The sequence below is a fragment of the Homarus americanus genome, unplaced genomic scaffold, assembly GCF_018991925.1.
Source record: "Homarus americanus isolate GMGI-L3 unplaced genomic scaffold, GMGI_Hamer_2.0 scaffold48354, whole genome shotgun sequence".
NCBI classification, from domain to species: Eukaryota; Metazoa; Arthropoda; class Malacostraca; order Decapoda; family Nephropidae; genus Homarus; species Homarus americanus.
This window is the reverse complement of record NW_024723833.1, coordinates 5,942,845-5,963,848: the sequence shown is the minus strand read 5'-3', so window position 1 is coordinate 5,963,848 and position 21,004 is coordinate 5,942,845. Positions and strand designations below refer to the sequence as shown.

At 35.5% G+C, this 21,004-nt stretch overlaps 2 protein-coding genes across 11 annotated transcripts in view; one reads left to right on the top strand and one right to left on the bottom strand.

The window, feature by feature from the left end:
- The window catches only part of LOC121863795 (cytosolic 5'-nucleotidase 3-like), a 36,812-nt gene extending 34,597 nt beyond the window's left edge, over nt 1-2,215 (bottom strand). For 2 of the 6 annotated variants that reach the window (XM_042362613.1, XM_042362614.1), the window contains exon 1: nt 855-1,648. In XM_042362613.1, coding sequence (XP_042218547.1) covers nt 855-980 — 126 coding nt within the window. In that variant the 5' untranslated portion in view covers nt 981-1,648. The other 4 variants (XM_042362616.1, XM_042362618.1, XM_042362617.1 and 1 more) reach the window with 4 other exon arrangements.
- Nucleotides 2,216-3,423: 1,208 nt separating this feature from the next.
- Nucleotides 3,424-21,004, top strand: part of LOC121863793 (UBX domain-containing protein 6-like) — a 28,861-nt gene continuing 11,280 nt past the window's right edge. The window contains exons 1-6 of one of the 5 annotated variants that reach the window (XM_042362609.1): nt 3,431-3,686; nt 5,998-6,099; nt 9,266-9,430; nt 11,164-11,247; nt 14,856-14,968; nt 18,696-18,848. In XM_042362609.1, the coding sequence (XP_042218543.1) occupies nt 14,895-14,968; nt 18,696-18,848 (227 nt within the window). In that variant the 5' untranslated portion in view covers nt 3,431-3,686; nt 5,998-6,099; nt 9,266-9,430; nt 11,164-11,247; nt 14,856-14,894. Of the gene's footprint in view, nt 3,687-5,997; nt 6,100-9,265; nt 9,431-11,163; nt 11,248-14,855; nt 14,969-18,695; nt 18,849-21,004 lie in introns of all 5 variants that reach the window. The other 4 variants (XM_042362610.1, XM_042362608.1, XM_042362611.1 and 1 more) reach the window with 4 other exon arrangements.

Here is a 21,004-nt window from a genome sequence, read left to right as displayed (position 1 = left end):
AAATGTATACCTGTACAGTCTATGTGCACCTACATTATCTACAATATATATTGTACCAATTGTAAACTTGTATGATGATTTTACTGAGTAACTATATTACATATTATTATTATTATTATTGTTGATTCTTTAGGCCAACTATGTTGAAAATACCATTGCATGTTTTAATGGTCATATGAAGATTAGGCAGCTCAGATTATTTCACCTAATAATTAAACACACTAATGCTACCTGGAAAGGTTAGGTTAGGTTAAATTAGGTTAGGATACGTTAGGTTATGTAAGCGTAAGGTGTTTTTTATGGCGCCTCTTCGATAAGTTTATTAATTACAGTAGGTTAGCTTAGGTAAGATAAGTTTAGGTTGGGAGAGGTTGGAAGCTTGTCACACTGCCACCAGCTGCTTTGGAGTGAAAAATCACTTTAACCCTAAAAATTTATAAAACAAGGTAAAATAATATGTTTTATGTGTTTTAACCCCACAGTTTCCACACTTCTTCAAACTACTGAATTATGAAGTGCTTGCTTAGCTGGGTACTGCAGCTTATAAATGCAAGAGCTTTCATAGCCAGGTGCCCATAATATAAGGTTTGGATTTAAAGAAAAAAATTTAACACACCTTTCCCCTAACAATTATAAAAACGCTGGATTTTCACTGTTTTATTATAGTGGACACTGTCATAGTTTGTGAAAATATGTTAAAAAATGTATACATGTATTCTAAAAATAAACTTTACTTAACATTTGTGGGTATGAAAAACAGACCTAACCAGCCTAACCAAACAAACCTACCTAACCTAACCTAACTTCCTTACTGAGGGATCCACCCCCCAGTATATTAAACAGAAAGAACTTACTATGATATGGTGAAATTTGAGGAATTTTCTTGACGTGAGATGATACAGCCGCATCGGCGCTAAGCACCCCGGGCGGCGGAGTGATTTACGTACTGTGTTGGTGGTTCCACAATAAATGATTATCATCTCAGAACTCACTGATAAAAATAATGTAAGACAATAAACAGTAAGATTGGCGACAACCTTCACAAGACATCCTGAAAAACAAGCAGCCCTGGGCGTGGGAAAGCCTCCCAGCAGAGCGCGGCCTCATTACCGCCCACAAGACAAATTAGTGCACGCCTAGGCGCCTAATTATCTATGAACGTACAATTTCCACAATAAATGATAACCATATCAGAACTCACTCATGAAAATAATGTAAGAAAATAAACAGACATAAAATTAATTCGTCCGCGGGTTAGACCTACATATTAACCCAAGATTTTACTATACATTAGATTAGGTTGCAAGCTCTTACAATAAATTGCCAGGGTGCCCAGCTACAAAAGCTCTAACAATTTTCAACATCTTCCTTTAAGGTATGTTTGCTGTTAGTTAAAAATAAGCTGGCAGACCTCTTCTTCAATATTAGCATACATTCTAATCCCAATACAATATCCCATAAACCACCAATTTAGTGGCATCCAAGTCCCTAACACTTTCCTAATATAATATATTTATTACTGAACCTGCTGACAAAGCTCTGTAACATAAGGAGTCATTATTAATGGCATAGGGCATAGACTAGTCACCAGTGGTGAAGAGGATAAAAGTTACTATCTCAATATACTGCAGGACACAACACTGAAACATCTTACTTTTCCTATGTCCTCTGAAAGAAATATCGTCTTGTAGTGTCCTGATACACCCGAACATATAACACAAAAATACAACATGTAAAGGGCCAAAAAAATTATACAGTAATATCTTAAAATGTTGTATGGTTAAGTGTTATTTGTCACTTATATTGATGACCAACTTACCTATGACACTAACAACAAGCTGCTTCAACCACCTTCAGTTCTTCACCCTCCCTCCACTTCCCGGGACAAACAACCATACAAAATCACATCAATATTCCACCTCCGGATATGAATGTATCCGTAAGAAGTTTACATAACGTTTAATTTTTATCACATAAATTGCTATGGAATTCACCATAAATACTGTTTACCAACTGTAAATCAAACTCCACACTACACTCTCTCCCTTCCAAGGGCACACACACTGATAACCAATAACTAATGTAATTTTTCACTTTCAGAAAATATTTCCGTATGTGTGTCAGTCTATCAAAACTATCTCTAAATATATCATAAGAAAATGAGGACAGATAATGATAATAACTTTGTTTCATTACCCTAAACCTCAGTCTAAACTGTTGTATTACGCTGCCTGGTAGCTTGTTATACAATAAGAGAGAAAGCACACGGTGTGTATATATATTTTTATTTCACTTTCTCCTCTTCGTCACTATTCGGCAGTAGTCTCGTCATTTGTATAGTATTTCCATTACAAACTGCTGTAAGGAAAACCTTTTCTAATTAAGTCTAACCAATGCTGTAATTAAGCAAACTCAATTGTTTTCGAATGTTAATACTGTATTCACGTGATATTAATCGTGATTTGTGAATACTCTGGTCCTTAATTCTACAACGTCCGTAGGGAAAAAATAATATATACGGGTCTGTTGGATAAGTGTTTTCTTTGGCCATTTGTGCAGTAAACTGTTTACTATACATGGTGGACAAGGTGACATTAAGCCAAAAAAATCTGTGAGCTGCATCGTTTTCACAACATAAAAAATACGTCGCCTTGTCATATGTGAATCATGTGAGGTTGATATAAAGCATATATATATATATATATATATATATATATATATATATATATATATATATATATATATATATATATATATATATATATAGATAAATGACAAACAGTCACGACCCTAGCTCTCAGAAAATGTGCATTGAGAATTCCCAAGAGGGGAAGATTTCACATGGCAGAATTGACAAATGAAAGGTTAACTTAAGAAGCTTGATGCTTTTTGGAGTTACTAGCATGATTTGTTATCAAGGGTCCAGTAATTTTTTTTAAATAGTTTTGTCTCACTCGTTGTATTGAAAATAGGATGATAAATTTATAAAACTACCCTATTAACTTAATAGACATAATTACATGGTATTATTATTTGTAATTTAATTGTTTATGTCCTGAATTTCTAGTCGAGTCACGTATAGAGAAGACGTGTTTCGTTTTTATCCAGCAAAAACATTTTCATTAACTTTATTCTTCCTACCTGACTCTACCAGACTCCAGTACTTGTGCCTTTGCTTGTATATGCTAATAATTTTTTTAACTGTGCCTATACTTGTACTAATATCTGTACAAGTTGTAATAGCTTCTACCTGTATTTTGTACAGGTATACGTACCTAAATATATATCTATTCTTAGTGTTCATGTCTGTAACCGTATCTAAAATTATATCTATACATTTAATTGACTTTTTTTGTTTTAAGTTTACATAGTGAAAATAAATATAGACAATTATATTTCCAAAATTTTTTCCCCAGGAGGTAAACGTGCAGGGGTTAGTAAGGAGCGCCAGACGCAGTGTTGTGGTACGTCATCTGACTCGTTCATCAGATTTAATAAGTCTCTTCCTTACCTTCTATTTCTTTCCTGAATTGTGATGAACGAAGCCGCCTTGGAGGTGGCAGCAGGGGTCAACTCTACAGTGGCACAGATCACTTCAGCACTGCGTTTGCTGGTTTCTGCTGCTACCGCCATCGTCTTGGACGCTGAGGGTCAGGTGTCTCTGCAGTCCTTCTATCAGGTTACAGGTAAGAGGTCATGTCAAGACTGGATATAGCTTGTAAAGCCACGGGTGAATGGTAAATCTTTTGAATAATCCATTCTAAGGAAACCCATAATTTTGTTCTTGTGCAAAACAGTACAGTAATCCTTCCCGAGGACGGATTCCCCCCTTCAGTCATTCTTGTCATGCAACACTGAAGGTTAAATGAGATAATGCAAGGTGCGTGTTTCTTTTGTCATGTATCTGTCCCCGGTAATAGTGGAGGAAACGGTGGTAAAGGTGGAAAACACGGTTAGCAGTAGATGAAACTATTGGAATTGGACCAAAATTTATGGAGATACTATTTGCACGATACTAAACACGATTTTTTTTGTACTGGATTAGCCCACCCGGGCTTAGGTCACTGACCCACATCAGGGCCTGGGGGGCGAAAATATAACAAAAACATTAATAACAATAATAATAACAAGAAATAGTAATAGTAAAAATTAATAGAAATTATAATAAAAATTAAAAGTATAATAATAATAATAATAACAATAATAACGATAATAATAACCATAAATAAATACAAAAATAAATCGAATGAGAAACCATATACAGTACAGTATGTATGTTGTGTTGTCAATGGTAAGAGAAACAATTGAGACCCTGCAATTGTGTGTAAATGAGGCAGAAAGTCAGATCAGCAACCAAGGACTTGGTCACAATTTTTGTGATACCATATGGCAGCAGGGTCTACCATTAGACAACACATTATGCCTCCAATGCAAAGAACCGAACAGACCTGACCTGACCTAACCAACCTAACCTTACTTTACTTTGATGTCTGGTACCAATGAAAGCAATTTTCTTGAAGTGGCATTCTCTAAATTTAATTTTTTTTTTTTTTTTTACATAAGACTACAATTGGTTCAGTTGTTACAGTGAAATACTATTTTTTCTTCACTGTCTGTTCTCTGCTACATTTTGAATGCTTACACATCCTGCCAACTAGTCCATGTTAGCAGATGAACTCCTGGAGACAATCTGCATCCTCCTCAAGGACAGATAACTTGCAATACGATAAACTGTCCACCTTTACCCAGTTCCTCCAAGTGATTGGTTAATACAGTATTGCTTTAAAAGTTATTATTGATGTGATATGGCCTGTTAGCTGGGGTAAAATTGATATAGGATGGCATAGATAAGGTTAGGTTCAAATGGTTTAAAAATTTCCTTAGAATTAATAGATTTTACTCATACTGTATTCCTCATTATGATTGGTAAGGTTGAAAAAAATATGTTTAAAAGTTTTTCAGTCATATTCTTCATTGTTAACAGTTGAGCACCACATTCCAATGGAGCTTTAAGGTATACTGTACTGTAATTCCAGAGACTTGTAATTAATTTTTGTGTGTTACAGTTGTAAGTGCTATAACATGCACAGGTATTTTATACTGTTTTGTATACAGAATATTTGTACTCTTGTTATTTTTATCTTTACTACTTGTTGACATACCCCTAATTTTTTCTCTTAATTACACAAAGCGGTACATTTCATACCAGGTTAGTGACTCAATATATTCCCATAAAACAGTAATTAGAGTATGTCCTATTCATGATGATTTTATCTTTTTTATGTGTTTTAATTAGTCACAATTACTAGATAATCACACACCGAATTTAGATGGCATTAACTGAACTGTACTGGTATAATTCAACATAAATATACTGTGGCTACCAATATTTTTCAGATCAGTATCAGCAGTTGTTTGCACAGGCAGTTGCTTCCACCAGTAATAATTAGTTCTTGGTCTCTGTTATCATGACTGTTTTTTATCTTCCTTATTTTGATTTCATTCTATTAAATGACTTCTCCATCAGACAGCTAGTTTGACTGGCATACACTATGTTCTCAGTACATCAGATTACTAGATCCATACCCATATTGTCTTCCAAAACGGCAAACATCTCACCTTGGCTCTCTGATGGCATCACATGCAAATGGCAAATACTGTAGTTATCCATATGATCTTGCAGTATAGTGATCAAAATTATCTTGTTATTGCTCAAATGATCCTGTAATGATCAAAGTGATCTTATAGTTATCTAGATAATCTTTAATGATTCAAATAATCCTGCAGTGAACCAAATGATTAAATATTGATTATTTCTGGCCAAAAAAACAATATCCTCTACTTCTCTTAATTTTTAACTGAGGTTAAATTTAAGATACAGTTCATTTACAGTGGTTAGATATGTAGGATTTATACAGTCGTTGAGAAAATAATGTAGATCATGAATATTGTTTTTTGACAACCTCATTTCTTATACTGTAATGTATTTACTTTCAGTTATTGATATACAGTGTATCAGAAGTTCCAGTGTACAGCTACATCTGCCAACTGCTGTTGAGCTATGACATGTTTTATTTAACATCACAACTGTGGTGCAAAGTATGTCTTGTAATCAAGGATCTTAACAGTGTGATTATTTGTTTTCTTTGAATTTTAGCAGCATGAGGAATTAACATTGCCGAGTGCTTGCATAACCGGGTACCTGGGACATTTAAAGCCTATCTCAATTAACCCTTTAGAGGGCAGCTCCACACTTAGGCATTTTATTCTGGCTAATGCCAGACGATTTTATTCAGCTGAGAGAAACCCCTGCTCTCTAAAGAGATAATGTGACAAAGCATGTGTAGTTGGGTACCCTGACTATTTAGTGCAGTAGAGATTGTATTGTTGAGGTACCCAGCTATGCAAGCTCTGCCTTAACATTAATGTGTATTACAGATGTTTGCTAATTTGTACAGTAATTCAGTTTTGTATACAGTACCTTTTTCTGGTGATTTAATCAAGATACAGCAGTGTAAAGTTTACAAATTGATACAAAAGTATAAGGTACTGTATAATAAGTGCTTTACTATGCAGTATATTTGCTGAAACAAATACTCCAGACTTTTTTATGTTAACCAGAAATTGGGACTTACAGTATTTTCTAATAGTGATAGTAAAATTTGAATAAGTATAAACTTAAGACACAAAAGCTGAATTGGATTGGTCAACTAAGTAACAAGGTAGCTGTGGTGTGAAATTGAGGAGCTACATAGGGTTTGGAAAGTAGGTATATTGTGATGATGATGATGTTAAACACATAGTGCAGTACAGTACTGTATACCAGATCATCACAATAGGTTTAAGTGCATGGGGCCTACTATGCCAAGTTTTCATTCCACTGTACTTGAGTATGTAGTGCCACAGTAAGACTTTTGTCTCACATGACTCCAAATTCAGTGTCAGTGACTTTTATGGATGCAGTATATTGCATTTTGTGGATATATTAGTGATAAATGCTAATTGCTGTACCGGTAACAACTTAAGATTACACTGTCATGTCAGTATATTGAACAACAAAGATTCGACTGATTGTGTGCTCTTTGTATGTGAGGTCTAGAAAAGATAATTCTAATATTACCTTTGAATTTTTTATTGTGGTGGTCCCAGGGTATGATAATGTATGAATAAAATGAATAAAAGGAATTGTTGAGGAGAAAGCTGTAATATGAATAGTAGTAAAACTGAGGTGGTTTTGTTCAGATGGGATAATGTGAAAAGAGTGATTGCATTCCTACAGTACAGTGGTCCCTCGGTGAACGAACGCTTTGGTTAACGAAATTTCGGTTAACAAATTACTTTCCATAAGAATCTTCAATTCGGTTAACGAACAAAAATTCAATTGACGAAATTCTTACGAAAACATGTCAACATATTTTCGCTTGCTCATCGGCTGGTAGGTTAGTCTGCCAATACAGTAATCGGTTCTAGGGCTTACATTCGTTTCCATTGGAGTAAATATCAAGAAGGTTGTGCTCTAATATTTTTGCAAGTTTTATCTTAAAATTATGAGTCATTTTAATACTTATTTAACATATTGATAATATATGCAGTACAGGGAACTAGTTTGTTGTGTGCCCATCAGATGCGTGAGTCGGTCACAAGGCGTCAGTTGAGTTTTGAAACCAGGGAGAGCATCTATTTTGTTAGTGTCTTGAATATTTTTGCATTTTTCATTGAAATTATTGGTCATTCTGAACTTTAGTTAACATATTGATAATATATAGCGCAGTGCAGTGTTAATTTACAGAAAATAATCTGGAATTACACACAGTGAACTTTAAATTTTATTGGTGAAATTACTGCATCAAGCATGGGTCCCCTGAAAGGTGATTTCTCCTCCATCCCCACTTCCTTCTCTTCTCCCTTCTCCTCCACCCCCACTTTTAATTCCCACCATCATCATCAACCAGGAGCCTTCTACATACACACCTCAAGTACTTTACTGCATTTTTTTTTTTTACTTTGTATGTACTTTTCAGTGAGCTGGAACCAATTACCCAATATCTCATTGAAACAATGGATTCGGTTAACGAAATTTTGGGTTAACGAATGACCTTCTGGAACGAATTGTGTTCGTTAACCGAGGGACCACTGTATAGAGAGATTTTGAGGGGAAAAATGGATTTTACTTTTAAAAAGAGTGGGCTGATTACAGTACTTTTAAGGTGAATGAGATAAAGAAGTGAACTACTGCAAGTGTACACAAGTGAACTTTCTATTTTGTGTAGTGAGTTTTAATGTTGTTTTATTGACGTCTTTCACATTTATTTTCTTACAGGTACAGTATCTTAAATTTTGAAATTCAAAAGTATTACAAAGTGATATGAGTACAGGTATTAAGAAATCATGTACAGTAATACCCCGATTTACGCTGTCAATTGAACCCACGGAGGTCCGCGTAAAACGAGAAACGCTTAAATGGAATAACAGAACATATGGGATTAACTGAAATAGAGACTAGGCCGACTCCCAAACTCCACTTTTTCGGACACAATACCGACACAATACCTATGTTGTAGTAAAAATAACATCTTAATTTTATGATGGTATGCACACACAATTAATATTTAAGAGAAATACAGTCGCCAGGTTAATGTCCATTCAAATAATGGACTCAACTCCCCACCCCCCCCACCCTCTTCCCACGCTCGCTGGCTCCTCCCTCTCTGAGAAATGTTTGGGTGAAAACACTAGATTTTAAGGTATAGTAATAAATAATACCTCAGACTAAAGTTAGGATAATATAATTGACATTGCTGGATTCCTTGCAAGACCAGGAATATTTTGAATATACAGGTCATATATTTTGCACAAAAGATAACATATTTGCTCTGTGTAAACAAAATTCTTGCATTAGATCTAAAATTTGTATGTCTAATGCAAAATCCATGATGTTTACATTAAAAATGATCATCATATTGTAAGAATTCCAGCAATGTAAATTATATACTGGCCGGGTAATTTGTATGAATTTTATGAGCTAAATAAAAAAATTATACTTCACCTGCGTATATGAGTAGAAGCACCGCGTAAAGTGGGAATTCCGGTTCTGGCAGGGTACCGCGCAAATGTAGAAACGCGTAAACCAGAACCGCGTAAAGCGGGGTATTACTGTATAGTACAGTACAGTACTGTATTTATAAAAATACATTTTTAGTTACTGTATTCATATGAATGAAATTTTGACTGAAGTAGACCGTCTTAGGTTCAGTTTTGTTTTCAGACGCTGCATATACTGGCTGGGAACATTTTTTGTGGTGGTTAGGGCCAACACCTCTACAAGGTCATGTGTTGAAAGCTCTCATCTTTATTCTGGTAGCCAACTTCTTCCTCATCAAAGTCTTTTGGTGTGTGTATGCTAAACGGATCTCTCATACACTGTCATTTAGTAAGTATATTTCTATAATTTTTATTTATTTTTTAATTTATTTGGAGTTTGGATATGTGGTAAGAATGGAGGAGACCAGTTGAGCCAAGAGCTGCACAAGTTGGAATGTGGAGGGGAGGGGTGCTAGGGGTAGGGCAAGGATGACATGGGTAGAAGTTGTAAGAAACTATCTCAGACAAGAATCAGATGAGAGAGACTGAACAGCAGGGATAGCTGCCATCAGGTAATAACAGCTAACCTATGCAAGTATGAAAAAATGGCCATAAAGTAATAATGATTTCTTACAATAATTTCTTCCAAGTGAATTCACATACAGTAAGAAAATCGTAATCATTTCTGAATATATTTTTTCCTAGTGTCATATGAATGTATTATTGATATGCTGTGTTTCAAATATTTGTGGGATAGTTAGATATTAAGAGTCACAAGGCAAATAACAGTATGGTTTGTGGGTGAGATTGAGATAATTTATTAACCCTTCGGCCCCAGGTGACGTTCCAGAACGTCCGCCTATTTTTCCGCCATGTTTTTTCTATTATTTAATTTTTTTTATTATTTTTTTGAGAAAAGTTGATTTTTTTTTCACGATTTAACCCTGCAGGGGTGGGGGGTACTGCCAGCAGCACCCTAACCTGGGGCTTAGGGTTAATATGTAAATTGAAACAAAAATATTTCTGGTGCTTTAGATATAGTTTACCAGTAGAAATTTACATTTAGTGCATACTTTTATTGCTTACAATAGATAACAAACCCAGAATAAGAAAGAAGTGAAAGTTTTGGAGTTAAGTTTAGTGTTGAATAGTTATTTGGCCAGGATGAAGTGAGGTAAAAGTTGTGGATATGAGTGTTTGTAAATTAATCATCTGGCCATGGTTGTATTGGGTGCATGTGATGTTAATTGATTTTGCCCAGGTGGAGCCTCGAGAAAAGCGAGGTAAATTATTCAAGGCAGATATTGTATGAGAAGGTAGTTGTGTACTGGTGTTATGTTAAGCCATACTTACTGCCATATATCTTGCTCCAAATTCTACATACTTGACCTTTGTACAGTGGAATGATGACTGTTTATAAACTGTATATGTATAATAGGACAAATATTTTGCTACTGGAGTTGAATTATTTGTTCTCATGTTAACTATAGGTGTACTGTATAACAAATGTACACCAAAAAATTCTTTCTTTTGTAATTGTAACATCAGTTTTTAATTTTAAACATTGGAATAAGAATTGTTTAAATGTTTTGTTGCATGAATATTACTTTAAATATGTCGCTTTTTGTACTTTTGTTGTACAGTACAGGTACTCCTCGACTTACAACATACTCGACTTATGACAACCCGGACATACAACCATCGTGGTTGTATAAAATATTTTTCACATTGCGTATTTTTGAGTCCTGACGTTAGTGATCACGCTGTGCACTGACAAAATTTTCAATTGTAATTCCCTTTAAAATGGCTGGCAAACGTAAAAGTGAGAGTTCTCGTGGTGCTGAGAAGAAAAAGAGACACCCATTTTAGAATTTCTATGTATTAATTTTGCCTTTTCAACTTACGACCAATTCAACTTACGACCAATTCAACTTACGACCTGGTCGTCGGGACGGAACCCTGTCGTAAGTCGAGGAGAGACTGTACTTGGGCCAAGTTTAACAAAAATAGCAAATGTTTGGCATTGACAGTCATGTTTAAAACAATCCTGGTTTAATTCCGAGTTGATTGTCCTCTTAACAGACAGCCTTCGTGTTGTGGAAGACGTGTTGAAGAAGAACACAAGCTCAAAGCCATCAAAGAAGGAATTAACAAGTAAAATTGCAAGTAAGTGTTCATGTTACTTTGTTATTATTTTGTATTGTTTTTTTTCAGACACATTATTACATTGGACGGCCTGGAACAGTGGATTACAGTAAAATGTAGATTTGTCTACTCCCCTCCATCTCCCAATACAATACAACTTCAAAATATTTGAAGCTAACACTTATTCCAGAACATGAAAAATTTAATATAAAGTACAGTACTTTAGTTGTTGTTGTTGTTGCTGTTGTTTTTTTTTTTTTTTTTTTTTTGCAAATTCTGTATACAGTACAGTGATATTGTTACAGTACGGTACTGTACTGTACAGTATAGTCCCGATTTACGCGGATTTCCTTTACTCGGTTGGTCATTTACCCGGCACCTGGCCAGATGTGGCAATTATTAGTTACGCGGTACATTCCATCATTTATGCGGGAAGCGCGTAAATGTACGTTCATGTTATCTGTGTACGTTTTTCCTCCTCTGTACGTTCCTGTCATCTCTGTGTACGTCTTTCCTCCTCTGTATGTTCCTGTCATCTGTGTATGTCTTTCCTCCTCTTTCCTCCTGTCATTTCTGTGTGCGTTTTTCCTCCTCTGTACTTTCCGGTGCGCGCTAGGTTGCCCAGTCAACAAAACATTACCGAGTTCTTCACCCGCCACCCACCACAGCCAGCCTAAGTCAGTGATAGTGAGGATATGGACTTTGAGGGGTTTGACAAGGAGGCCCTGCTAGCCTCTGTGGTGGATAGTGATACAGGTGATACAAGTGATACAGGTGAGGGCCAATAATCTGCCCTCTGCCTCGGAACCAACCCCTCATCCCTGTGTGCCCAGCCATCTCTTCTACTAACGTAAGTGTTAAAAAACCTATTATTATAGATATTTCTCTTAAATATTAATTGTGTGTGTATACCATCATAAAATTAAGATATATTTACTACAACGTACGTATTGTGTCGGAAAAAGGGTAGTCTGGCAGTCGGCCCAGTCTCTATTTCAATTAATCCCATATGTTCTGTTATTTCGTTATTACGGGTTTAATTGACCGCATAAAACGAGACTATACTGTATATTCATAAAAAGTAAATTTTTGGACTGTTAACTTATTCATTGTACAGTACAGTACAGTGAAACTTTGTGAATCAAGTATTTTAACATTAGAAATTACCTACAGTACCTATCCTTGGGGTAATCATATGTTTGTCAGGTAAGACTGGCTGGGTGATTGTCCATAATTTTGAAATACTTATCAGCAGCTAACTAGCACAATGAAATGGTGCAAGTGAGCCAATCAGTGATGCTCTTAGCTTTTATGTCTGAGTGCATCCAATTGGTATGTCAGCCAAGCTGTATACTTGATGTTACATGCAAATTAAGAGTTTAGCACAGGGGTGTGAAACTCATGGCCCGCTGGCCAAATGTGGCCCTTGGGATGGTCAGGTGTGGCCCACGGGATGACGGTAAAATTTATCATCCTGTGAAATTATGAAAGAAATAGATATGATCATGTTTATTTAGTAAAATGAATTTTACATACTTAAGATCAGACAAACCCAAATGAGGTATTCCTGGTAAGCCAGGTAAGGCAATGTGTGAAGCTGTAAACCTCAATCCTGCAAATATGTGATATAGCACTTGTGTTGGCCCTGAAGAGAGTAACTAAAATAAGAATTGGCCCTCAAAAGGTTTTGAGTTTGACACCACTGGTTTAGCATGTAAGGAAAACCCAAATACAGTAACTTTTAAAAATGGAATTTCATGGAATGAAAGAAAGTACAGTGGTCCCTCGGTTAACGAACTCAATCCGTTCCAGCGGGTTGTTTGTTAACCGAAAAGTTCGTTAACCGAAACCATTGTTTCAATGGGTTTTTGGGAAATTGGTTCCAGCTCACCAAAAATTGCCTAAATTCAACAAAAATGGTAGAAAAGTTCACTTACTTTGAGGTGTGTATGTAGAAGGCTCCTGGATGATGATGATGATGATGGGAATTAGAATGGGGGTGGAGGAGAAGTAAGAAGAGAAGGCATTAGGGTGGAAGAGAAGGCACCCCATGGCACCATTTCACCCATAAAATTTTAGTTCTCTTGGTGTATTTTAAGATTATTTTCTTTAAATCAACACTGCACTGCATTATATATTGTCAATATGTAAAATATATTTCAAAATGACCAATAATTTGCTTGGAAACACAGAAAAAAAGCCTTTAGTTGAAGAGAGTCTCAAGCAAGATATTACCTCCACTGAAAACAGAGAGAGACTAACTTCTGTCTGGTGTGTTAACAGGCTGGATGGCACGCCAGAAACTAGTTTCTTTACCTTCAATTATGTTCAATAATTGTTAAAATGACTAAAAAAGTTAATATTAAACTTTTAAAATTATTGAATAGTATAAACTTCTTGATTTTTACTAAAATAGTAAAGAATTTAAGCCCTAGAACCGATTAATGTATTGGCGGACTGATACTAAAGCTGGTTGCCCGGCCAGTGCAAGCGAAAACATGTTGAAGTCGGTTCGTAAGAAATTCGTTAACCGAATTTTTGTTCGTTAACCGAATTGAAGATTCTTATGGAAGGCAGTTCATTAACCGAAATTTCGTTAACCGAGGCGTTCGTTAACCGAGGGATCACTGTACTGTACTGTACTGTCTTGTAACATTATAAATGCCTCTCAGTAACTTGACTGCTCTAAAAAGACAGCTTAGTATGGTACTGTATATATTTTATAAAATCTCCTCCAGTATGTACTGTATTTCTGTATATCTCTGCCAAACAAAATAATTTATTGAATAACATTAATATCTTTGTTCATTGCAAAAATGCAAGAAAACATATTGAAAAAATTTCAGTAATTAAATATGTGATTATCCCCTCCATTATATTTGTATTAAAAAAAATGTATACAGGTAGTATTGAATAAAATTATAATTTTGTCCAGTACATACCAATAGAAGTGACAATATTGTATATCCGTGGTAGGCTGACTCACTGAATAATTTATCAGATATGTATACAATATGTGATAATATCCTGTCTAGCTGATTTGCAACACACTAGAATACTGCTTTATTGTATAAATGATTACTTTTTCAAAAAAAACCACACCAGATATTATTTTTAAATAATTAAGTTTAAATCTTCACATATTCTTGTAACCTGACTCTTTTGTGTTTCTTTGAAATGTATGTCCTATTGTATGTGCTGTAATAAAGAACAAAGCAGTGTTCTTAATTTATCTTCAGAAATGAAATTATAAATCTTATTTGGTTCAGTAACTAAGTTAACTAAGAGTAAAATTGGAGTGGGTTAGCAAGATATAAAGGGAAAATGGGCAAAATTTAAAAATTTCTTCAGTTGTAATATATGCTAACCTGCAAGTAAGATTGTGCTTGTGTATATCTGAAGATCAGTTGTCATTGTAGGAAACAAGTAGTTGTTCTGTACAGCCCTTAATACCTGCACAAACTGGCGAGGCTAGCTGATTGTATACAGTTCAAGGCTCATAGGAACTAAGCATCTCTTATGGATGGGAATAATAGATGTATTGTATATCCCTGGATTGATCATAAATACAGTACAGTACTGTACAATATTTTGGATAAGTAAATTTTTCTTTCTTTTTTTCTTTACAGTCTAGTACTTCAGCAGTAGACCTCTACCAAATAGAAGAGATGGATGCCATCAAGAAATTTTTTGAGAAAAAGAAGGCAGATACTAAGTTTAAGGTTGCTGGTCATGGACGCAGGTAAATTTATCTTTACCCTTTATTATTGATTTTCCAATTTAGCAAACTAGTCAGCTAAATTGAGTAGAATTTAGTTAACTATCTCTAACTCTGCCAAAAAGCTGGGAAACAGTAGTGCTTACTTGCTTGGTCTGTCCTGTGCGTGTGCTGTCTGCACATTCTCTGCTTATGATCATTTTTTGCCCTAAGTGTGCTATGAAATCATGCCAAAAGTATCGCAAAAGTCCCAGAAAGGAAGTTGGTGTGAGTGTTTTAATGGAATCTACCCAATTTAAACAACTGTTCTGCTAAATTGGGAAATATATCATGGAAAAGAATTTTCAAATCGATTTAAGGGAAAACTGGATTTAACAGAAAGGGGAGGCTCGAATTAGTTCATGTGTATATATATATATATATATATATATATATATATATATATATATATATATATATATATATATATATATATATATATATATATATATATATATATATATATATATATATATATATATATATATATATATATATATATATACACAGTTAACCCTCACTTTACGCGGTCCCGCACGTGCTCACATTCCGCGGTACGTGAACCCCATTACGCGGAGAGTGTCCGGCGCGACGCTATTTTTAGATTCGCCCCACCCGCCCGCCTGCCTGCCTGCCTCTCCCTCCTCCCTCCTCCTCCCTCCGCTTGGGCAAGCGGCGCGGTAAGGTTGCGCAGTGTGTGTCTTTGTTGCGTTATCACTGACGTCATATGACGTATCAGACCTGTGATTGGCCATGCATCCCTACCCCCCTCTGCTGCTAGCTGTAATTGGCTTAAAGTATTATGACGTGTCCACCCGGGGGAGGGAGGGAGGGAGGAAAGACGACGCTTGACCTAGCCGCGGCAGTTTCATCCCTCAAGGCCACTCCGTGTAAACGCGCATCCATTGTTCCGTAAAATGGCTTCCGCCGGACCACCACCCCCAGGGAAGCCCTGACAACTGTAAGTGACAGTGATGGTGATTCACCTAGTAATGGTGATTCACCTGAGGGCCAGTAATCTGCCCTCTGCCTCGGAACCAGCCTCCATCCCCGTATGCCGACCCATCTCTTCTACTACCGTAAGTGTTACAACTAATTTTTAGTTTTCTAACCTAACCTTTATTTTTCCTATGTTAACCTTTATCTTTCCTAACCTAACCTCTTCTATATTACTTGTTTTTTCATACCATCATAAAGTTAAGATAAAATTTTTACTACAACATAGTTGTGTGTCGTCAAAAAGTGGAGTTTGGGGATCGGCCTGGACTCCATTTCAATTAATCCCATATGTTATGTTGTTCACTTTACGGGTTCCTCACTTTACGCGGGACCCTCCGGGTTACATTAACCGCGTAAAGTGAGGATTAACTGTATATATATATATATATATATATATATATATATATATATATATATATATATATATATATATATATATATATACATATATCTCATGTAAATCCACAATGAAAAGCGTGGATAAGATAAATCTTGATAAAATCTGCGGGAAAATGGAAACAGCGAATTACCTTAGCTTTAAGTCTTTATTCAAGACATCTTCAGAGGCAACATATATATATATATATATATATATATATATATATATATATATATATATATATATATATATATATATATATATATATATATATATATATATACATACATACATTGTACCCCACTTAACGCGGTCAATTGAACCCAGAGGGTCCCGCGTTAAGTGAAAACCGCGTTAAGTGAATAACAGAACATATGGGATTAATTCCAATAGAACCCAGCCCGACCCCCAAACTCCACTTTTTGACGACAAATAACTATGTTGTAGTAAAAATAACATCTTAATTTTATGATGGTACATGCACACAATTAATACTTAAGAGAAATACAGTCGCCAAGTTAATGTCCATTCAAATAATGGACTCAACTCCCTCCCCCTCTCACACTACAGTACACAGCCAGCTAACAGATGGTCGGTCGGTCCCCTCCCTCCCCCCCCCCACCCCCCACCAACCGTCCCAAGGAGATGTGTGGGATAACCTCAAACTAAAGTTAGGAAAATATAATTGACATTGCTGGATTCCTTGTAAGACCAGGAATATTTTGAATATAAATGTCATATATTTTTCACAAAAGATAACATACTTACTCAGATTAAACATTTTATCTAAAAATTGTATGTTTAATGCAAAAAATATGTTGTTTATATTCAAAATGATCACCAAATTATAAGAATTCCAGCAATGTAAATTATATTCTGGCCGGATAATTTGTATGAATTTTATGAGCTAAAACAAATATCTACAGTTAATAAAAAAAAAAATATATTCTTCAACACTATCTGTCAATCAAAGTACCCCACCTTGCCTCCCCCCCTCTTCCAACCGCGCGGTCAGTCCCAACCCTCCCCCCACCCCCCACCAATCCTCCATTCAAGAGTTTTTAACATTTAGTAATAAATAATACCTCAGATTAAAGTTAGGATAATATAATTGACATTGCTGGATTCCTTGTAAGACCAGGAATATTTTGAATATAAATGTCATATATTTTGGACAAAAGATAACATACTTACTCAGATTAAACATTTTATCTAAAAATTGTATGTTTAATGCAAAAAATATGTTGTTTATATTCAAAATGATCACCAAATTATAAGAATTCCAGCAATGTAAATTATATTCTGACCGGGTAATTTGTATGAATTTTATGAGCTAAAACAAATATCTTCAGTTAAAAAAAAATAATTCTTCACCGGGTAACAGATGGTCGGTCGGTTGGTCCCTCCCTCCCCCCCACCCCCCACCAACCGTCCCAAGGAGATGTGTGGGATAACCACTAAATTTTAATAAATAATACCTCAAACTAAAGTTAGGATAATATAATTGACATTGCTGGATTCCTTGTAAGACCAGGAATATTTTGAATATAAATGTCATATATTTTGGACAAAAGATAACATACTTACTCAGATTAAACATTTTATCTAAAAATTGTATGTTTAATGCAAAAAATATGTTGTTTATATTCAAAATGATCACCAAATTATAAGAATTCCAGCAATGTAAACTATATTCTGGCTGGGTAATTTGTATGAATTTTATGAGCTAAAACAGGCAGTCAGGCAGGGTGGCGGGTGGGGGGTGGTGCGAATCTAAAAATAGCTCTCGAGCCGGACACTCACCGCGTTGCTGTGGAAAAATCCGCGTTAAGTGAAAGTTCAGCTTTGGCAAGGCACCGCGTATATGCGAAAACGCGTTAAGTGAAAGCGCGTTAAGCGGGGTAATACTGTATATATAAATTTTTTTTTTTTCCCAAACCAATTTGGGTTTCCTCTTCTAGTTTTATAATAGGAAACAAAGAAGAGGTTAGTCCTATGTCTATTTTCATATTTAGTTTTATAACTCATGCAGTACATGTATCCCTCATTTAATGTTAATTTACTTAAGGTTAATTCGGTTTCGTGATAAAAAAAATCATTTTATGAGGTGGTCTTGTGATTTTGTAGAAATTTCATTTACCGGTACATGCCAAGGTTGTGTCCGTACATCCTCCAGGTGTTACACAAAGCTGTAGATATTGTCTCTTATCTCTCTGGAGTCATAGAATTTCACTTTTTCCTTTTTTTTTCCTTTTTTTTAATATTGAAAGTCTTATTCAGAAGTGAATGATCACTACCATTGGTTCTCATTTCTATTATTTAAACATTTGGTAGCCTGACAATGGGTGATGGTCCAACACATCTTCGATCTCAGCCATCTAGGAGTGTACCACAGCACCGCCATACTCCTACACACGATGCTCAACGTGCTGGAGCAGCAGCTCTAGCAAGAATGGAACAACAGTCAAAGAAGACAGATGTTAACTGGTACATATTTTAGTTGATTGTTTGTGTTACCAGTGGGTGAGTTATGTGGGTGAGCACATAGCAATCATAGCTCATAGTTGATTATCATAAATGTTGATGTTTTATATTAGATTCTAATCATTATCAGTGTTGACTTTTTTTAAATTATTTATATCAAAGTAAATAAATTGATTAAGATTATCGAATTTTCTTAGAGACTTTCGATAATTTAGATGACAAACCTATTCCCATAACTTTTTTTTTTTAGCCCAACATCCATGTGTGTTTGTCTTCTTACTTTTCAACACAAAATTATTCGTTCTTTCTAGCCTGTAGCTCCTGGCAATGTGCAAACTGTTTAGGGAGTCTAGGACTCGAGAGACAATCATCCACTGGCAGCTGGGGGCTGACCTAATGATCACTTTTCCATCCATGTGACAGTTATTGCCCTAAAATGGGAGATTGGTCGATGGTCTGTAAAATCGGCTGTGACTACCTAGCCAGTTCACAATCATGCTATCTACTATAGCCAGCTTTATTCAGAGTCAGTCAGTGATTTTGGATTCAACCCCTAGCCATTTATCAAGAGGAGTAGACATCTTTATCTCAGCTCTGCCTATTTAGAGGACTGGTTTCTCTCGGCTGAATAAAATCATTTGACATTAGCTAGAATAAAATACCAAAGAGCTACTTTGCCCTCTAAAGGGTTAATTGAGATAGGTTCTAAAGAACTGATGACATACAGTAGTCCTCGGTTAACGAACACAATTTGTTCCACAGAGTCGTTCGTTAACCGAATCCATTATTTCATTGGGATATTGGGTAATTGGTTCCAGCTCACAGAAAAGTACATACAAAGTAAAGCCAAAAAATGCATATAGTCAGAAACACTCCTAAAATTCCCCTAAATCGCCCTTAAATCACCATATATATTCGTACATATACAGTAGAACTCTTAAATCACTACTGTAATGTGATACAGGTGATTAATTTTTATCTCTTTGCAAAATATATGACATTTATATTCAAATTATTTGCTGTCTTGCAAGGATTCCAGCAATGCAAATTATATTCTCCTGACTTTAGTTTGAGATATCATACAAAATAAAAACTGTAAGCCTAAAACCCTGGCTGGGCAGATGGGGGAGAGGGAGGGAGGGGGAGGTGAGGTGATATGTTTGACAGTTGGTGCCGAAGGTCTGATGTGTGTTTATTTATCAATCCTTATGAGTGACTAAGTTTTCTCTTATAAAATGCCAATGAAATGACCTGGGAGATTATACTTTACATTGCTGGGATTCTTGTAAGATAGTGATTAATTTGAATATAAACAAGCTATAATTTTTTTTTTTTTTTTTTTTTTTTTTTTTTTATTGGGCACCCCTCTACATCCTTGTGTAAGGTGAAGCGCAGAAGCATTTACAGCGCCCAACAGGGAAGCATGCTAAATTCATGCTTGCCTTTATGTCTCACGAGTTATGGGCATAGAAGCCTGAAGAGTCAGTGGTTTATGTCATCAAGTTATTGGAAGCTCCAACAACTTGTCCCTGAATACGAATTCGCAACTTTCGACTTACAACAGGTACCTACTTTACTGCTAGGTGAACAGGGACTAATGGGGGCTGGGAAGTAAGTCCAAACAACTTCCGCCGGCCCGGGAATCGAACCCGTGACATCTCGCTTGCGAGGCAAAAACAGTACCGCTTCTACCACCGGTCCCCCACAAGCTATAATTTGCACTAAACATAAGAATTTTAGTACCGTAATCATTTAGTACATGTACAGTACAGGTTTGCACTTAGGTCATTTATTTCTTTTACGTTTCTTTTAGTATGGTGTGTGCATGTAAATGAATAAAAATAAATGAAGAAATTTATGTAAATCTACCCAAAAATACAGTTGAAAAAACTGTACATTATTAAAATGTACTAAACTAATATACTAAAATTTTTATTTCTTGTGCAGAATATATGATGTTTATATTAAAATTATTCACTGTCTTGCAAGGATTCCAGCAATGCAAACTTTAGTCTGTGATATTATATAAGATAAAAAACTTAAAGCCTACTGTATAACCACCAAACCCTGACTGGGAGGAGGGGAGGTGACAGTGACATGTTTGACAGTTGGTGCTGAATGTCTAGTGAAGTATTTATTTATTTATTTATTTATGTCCT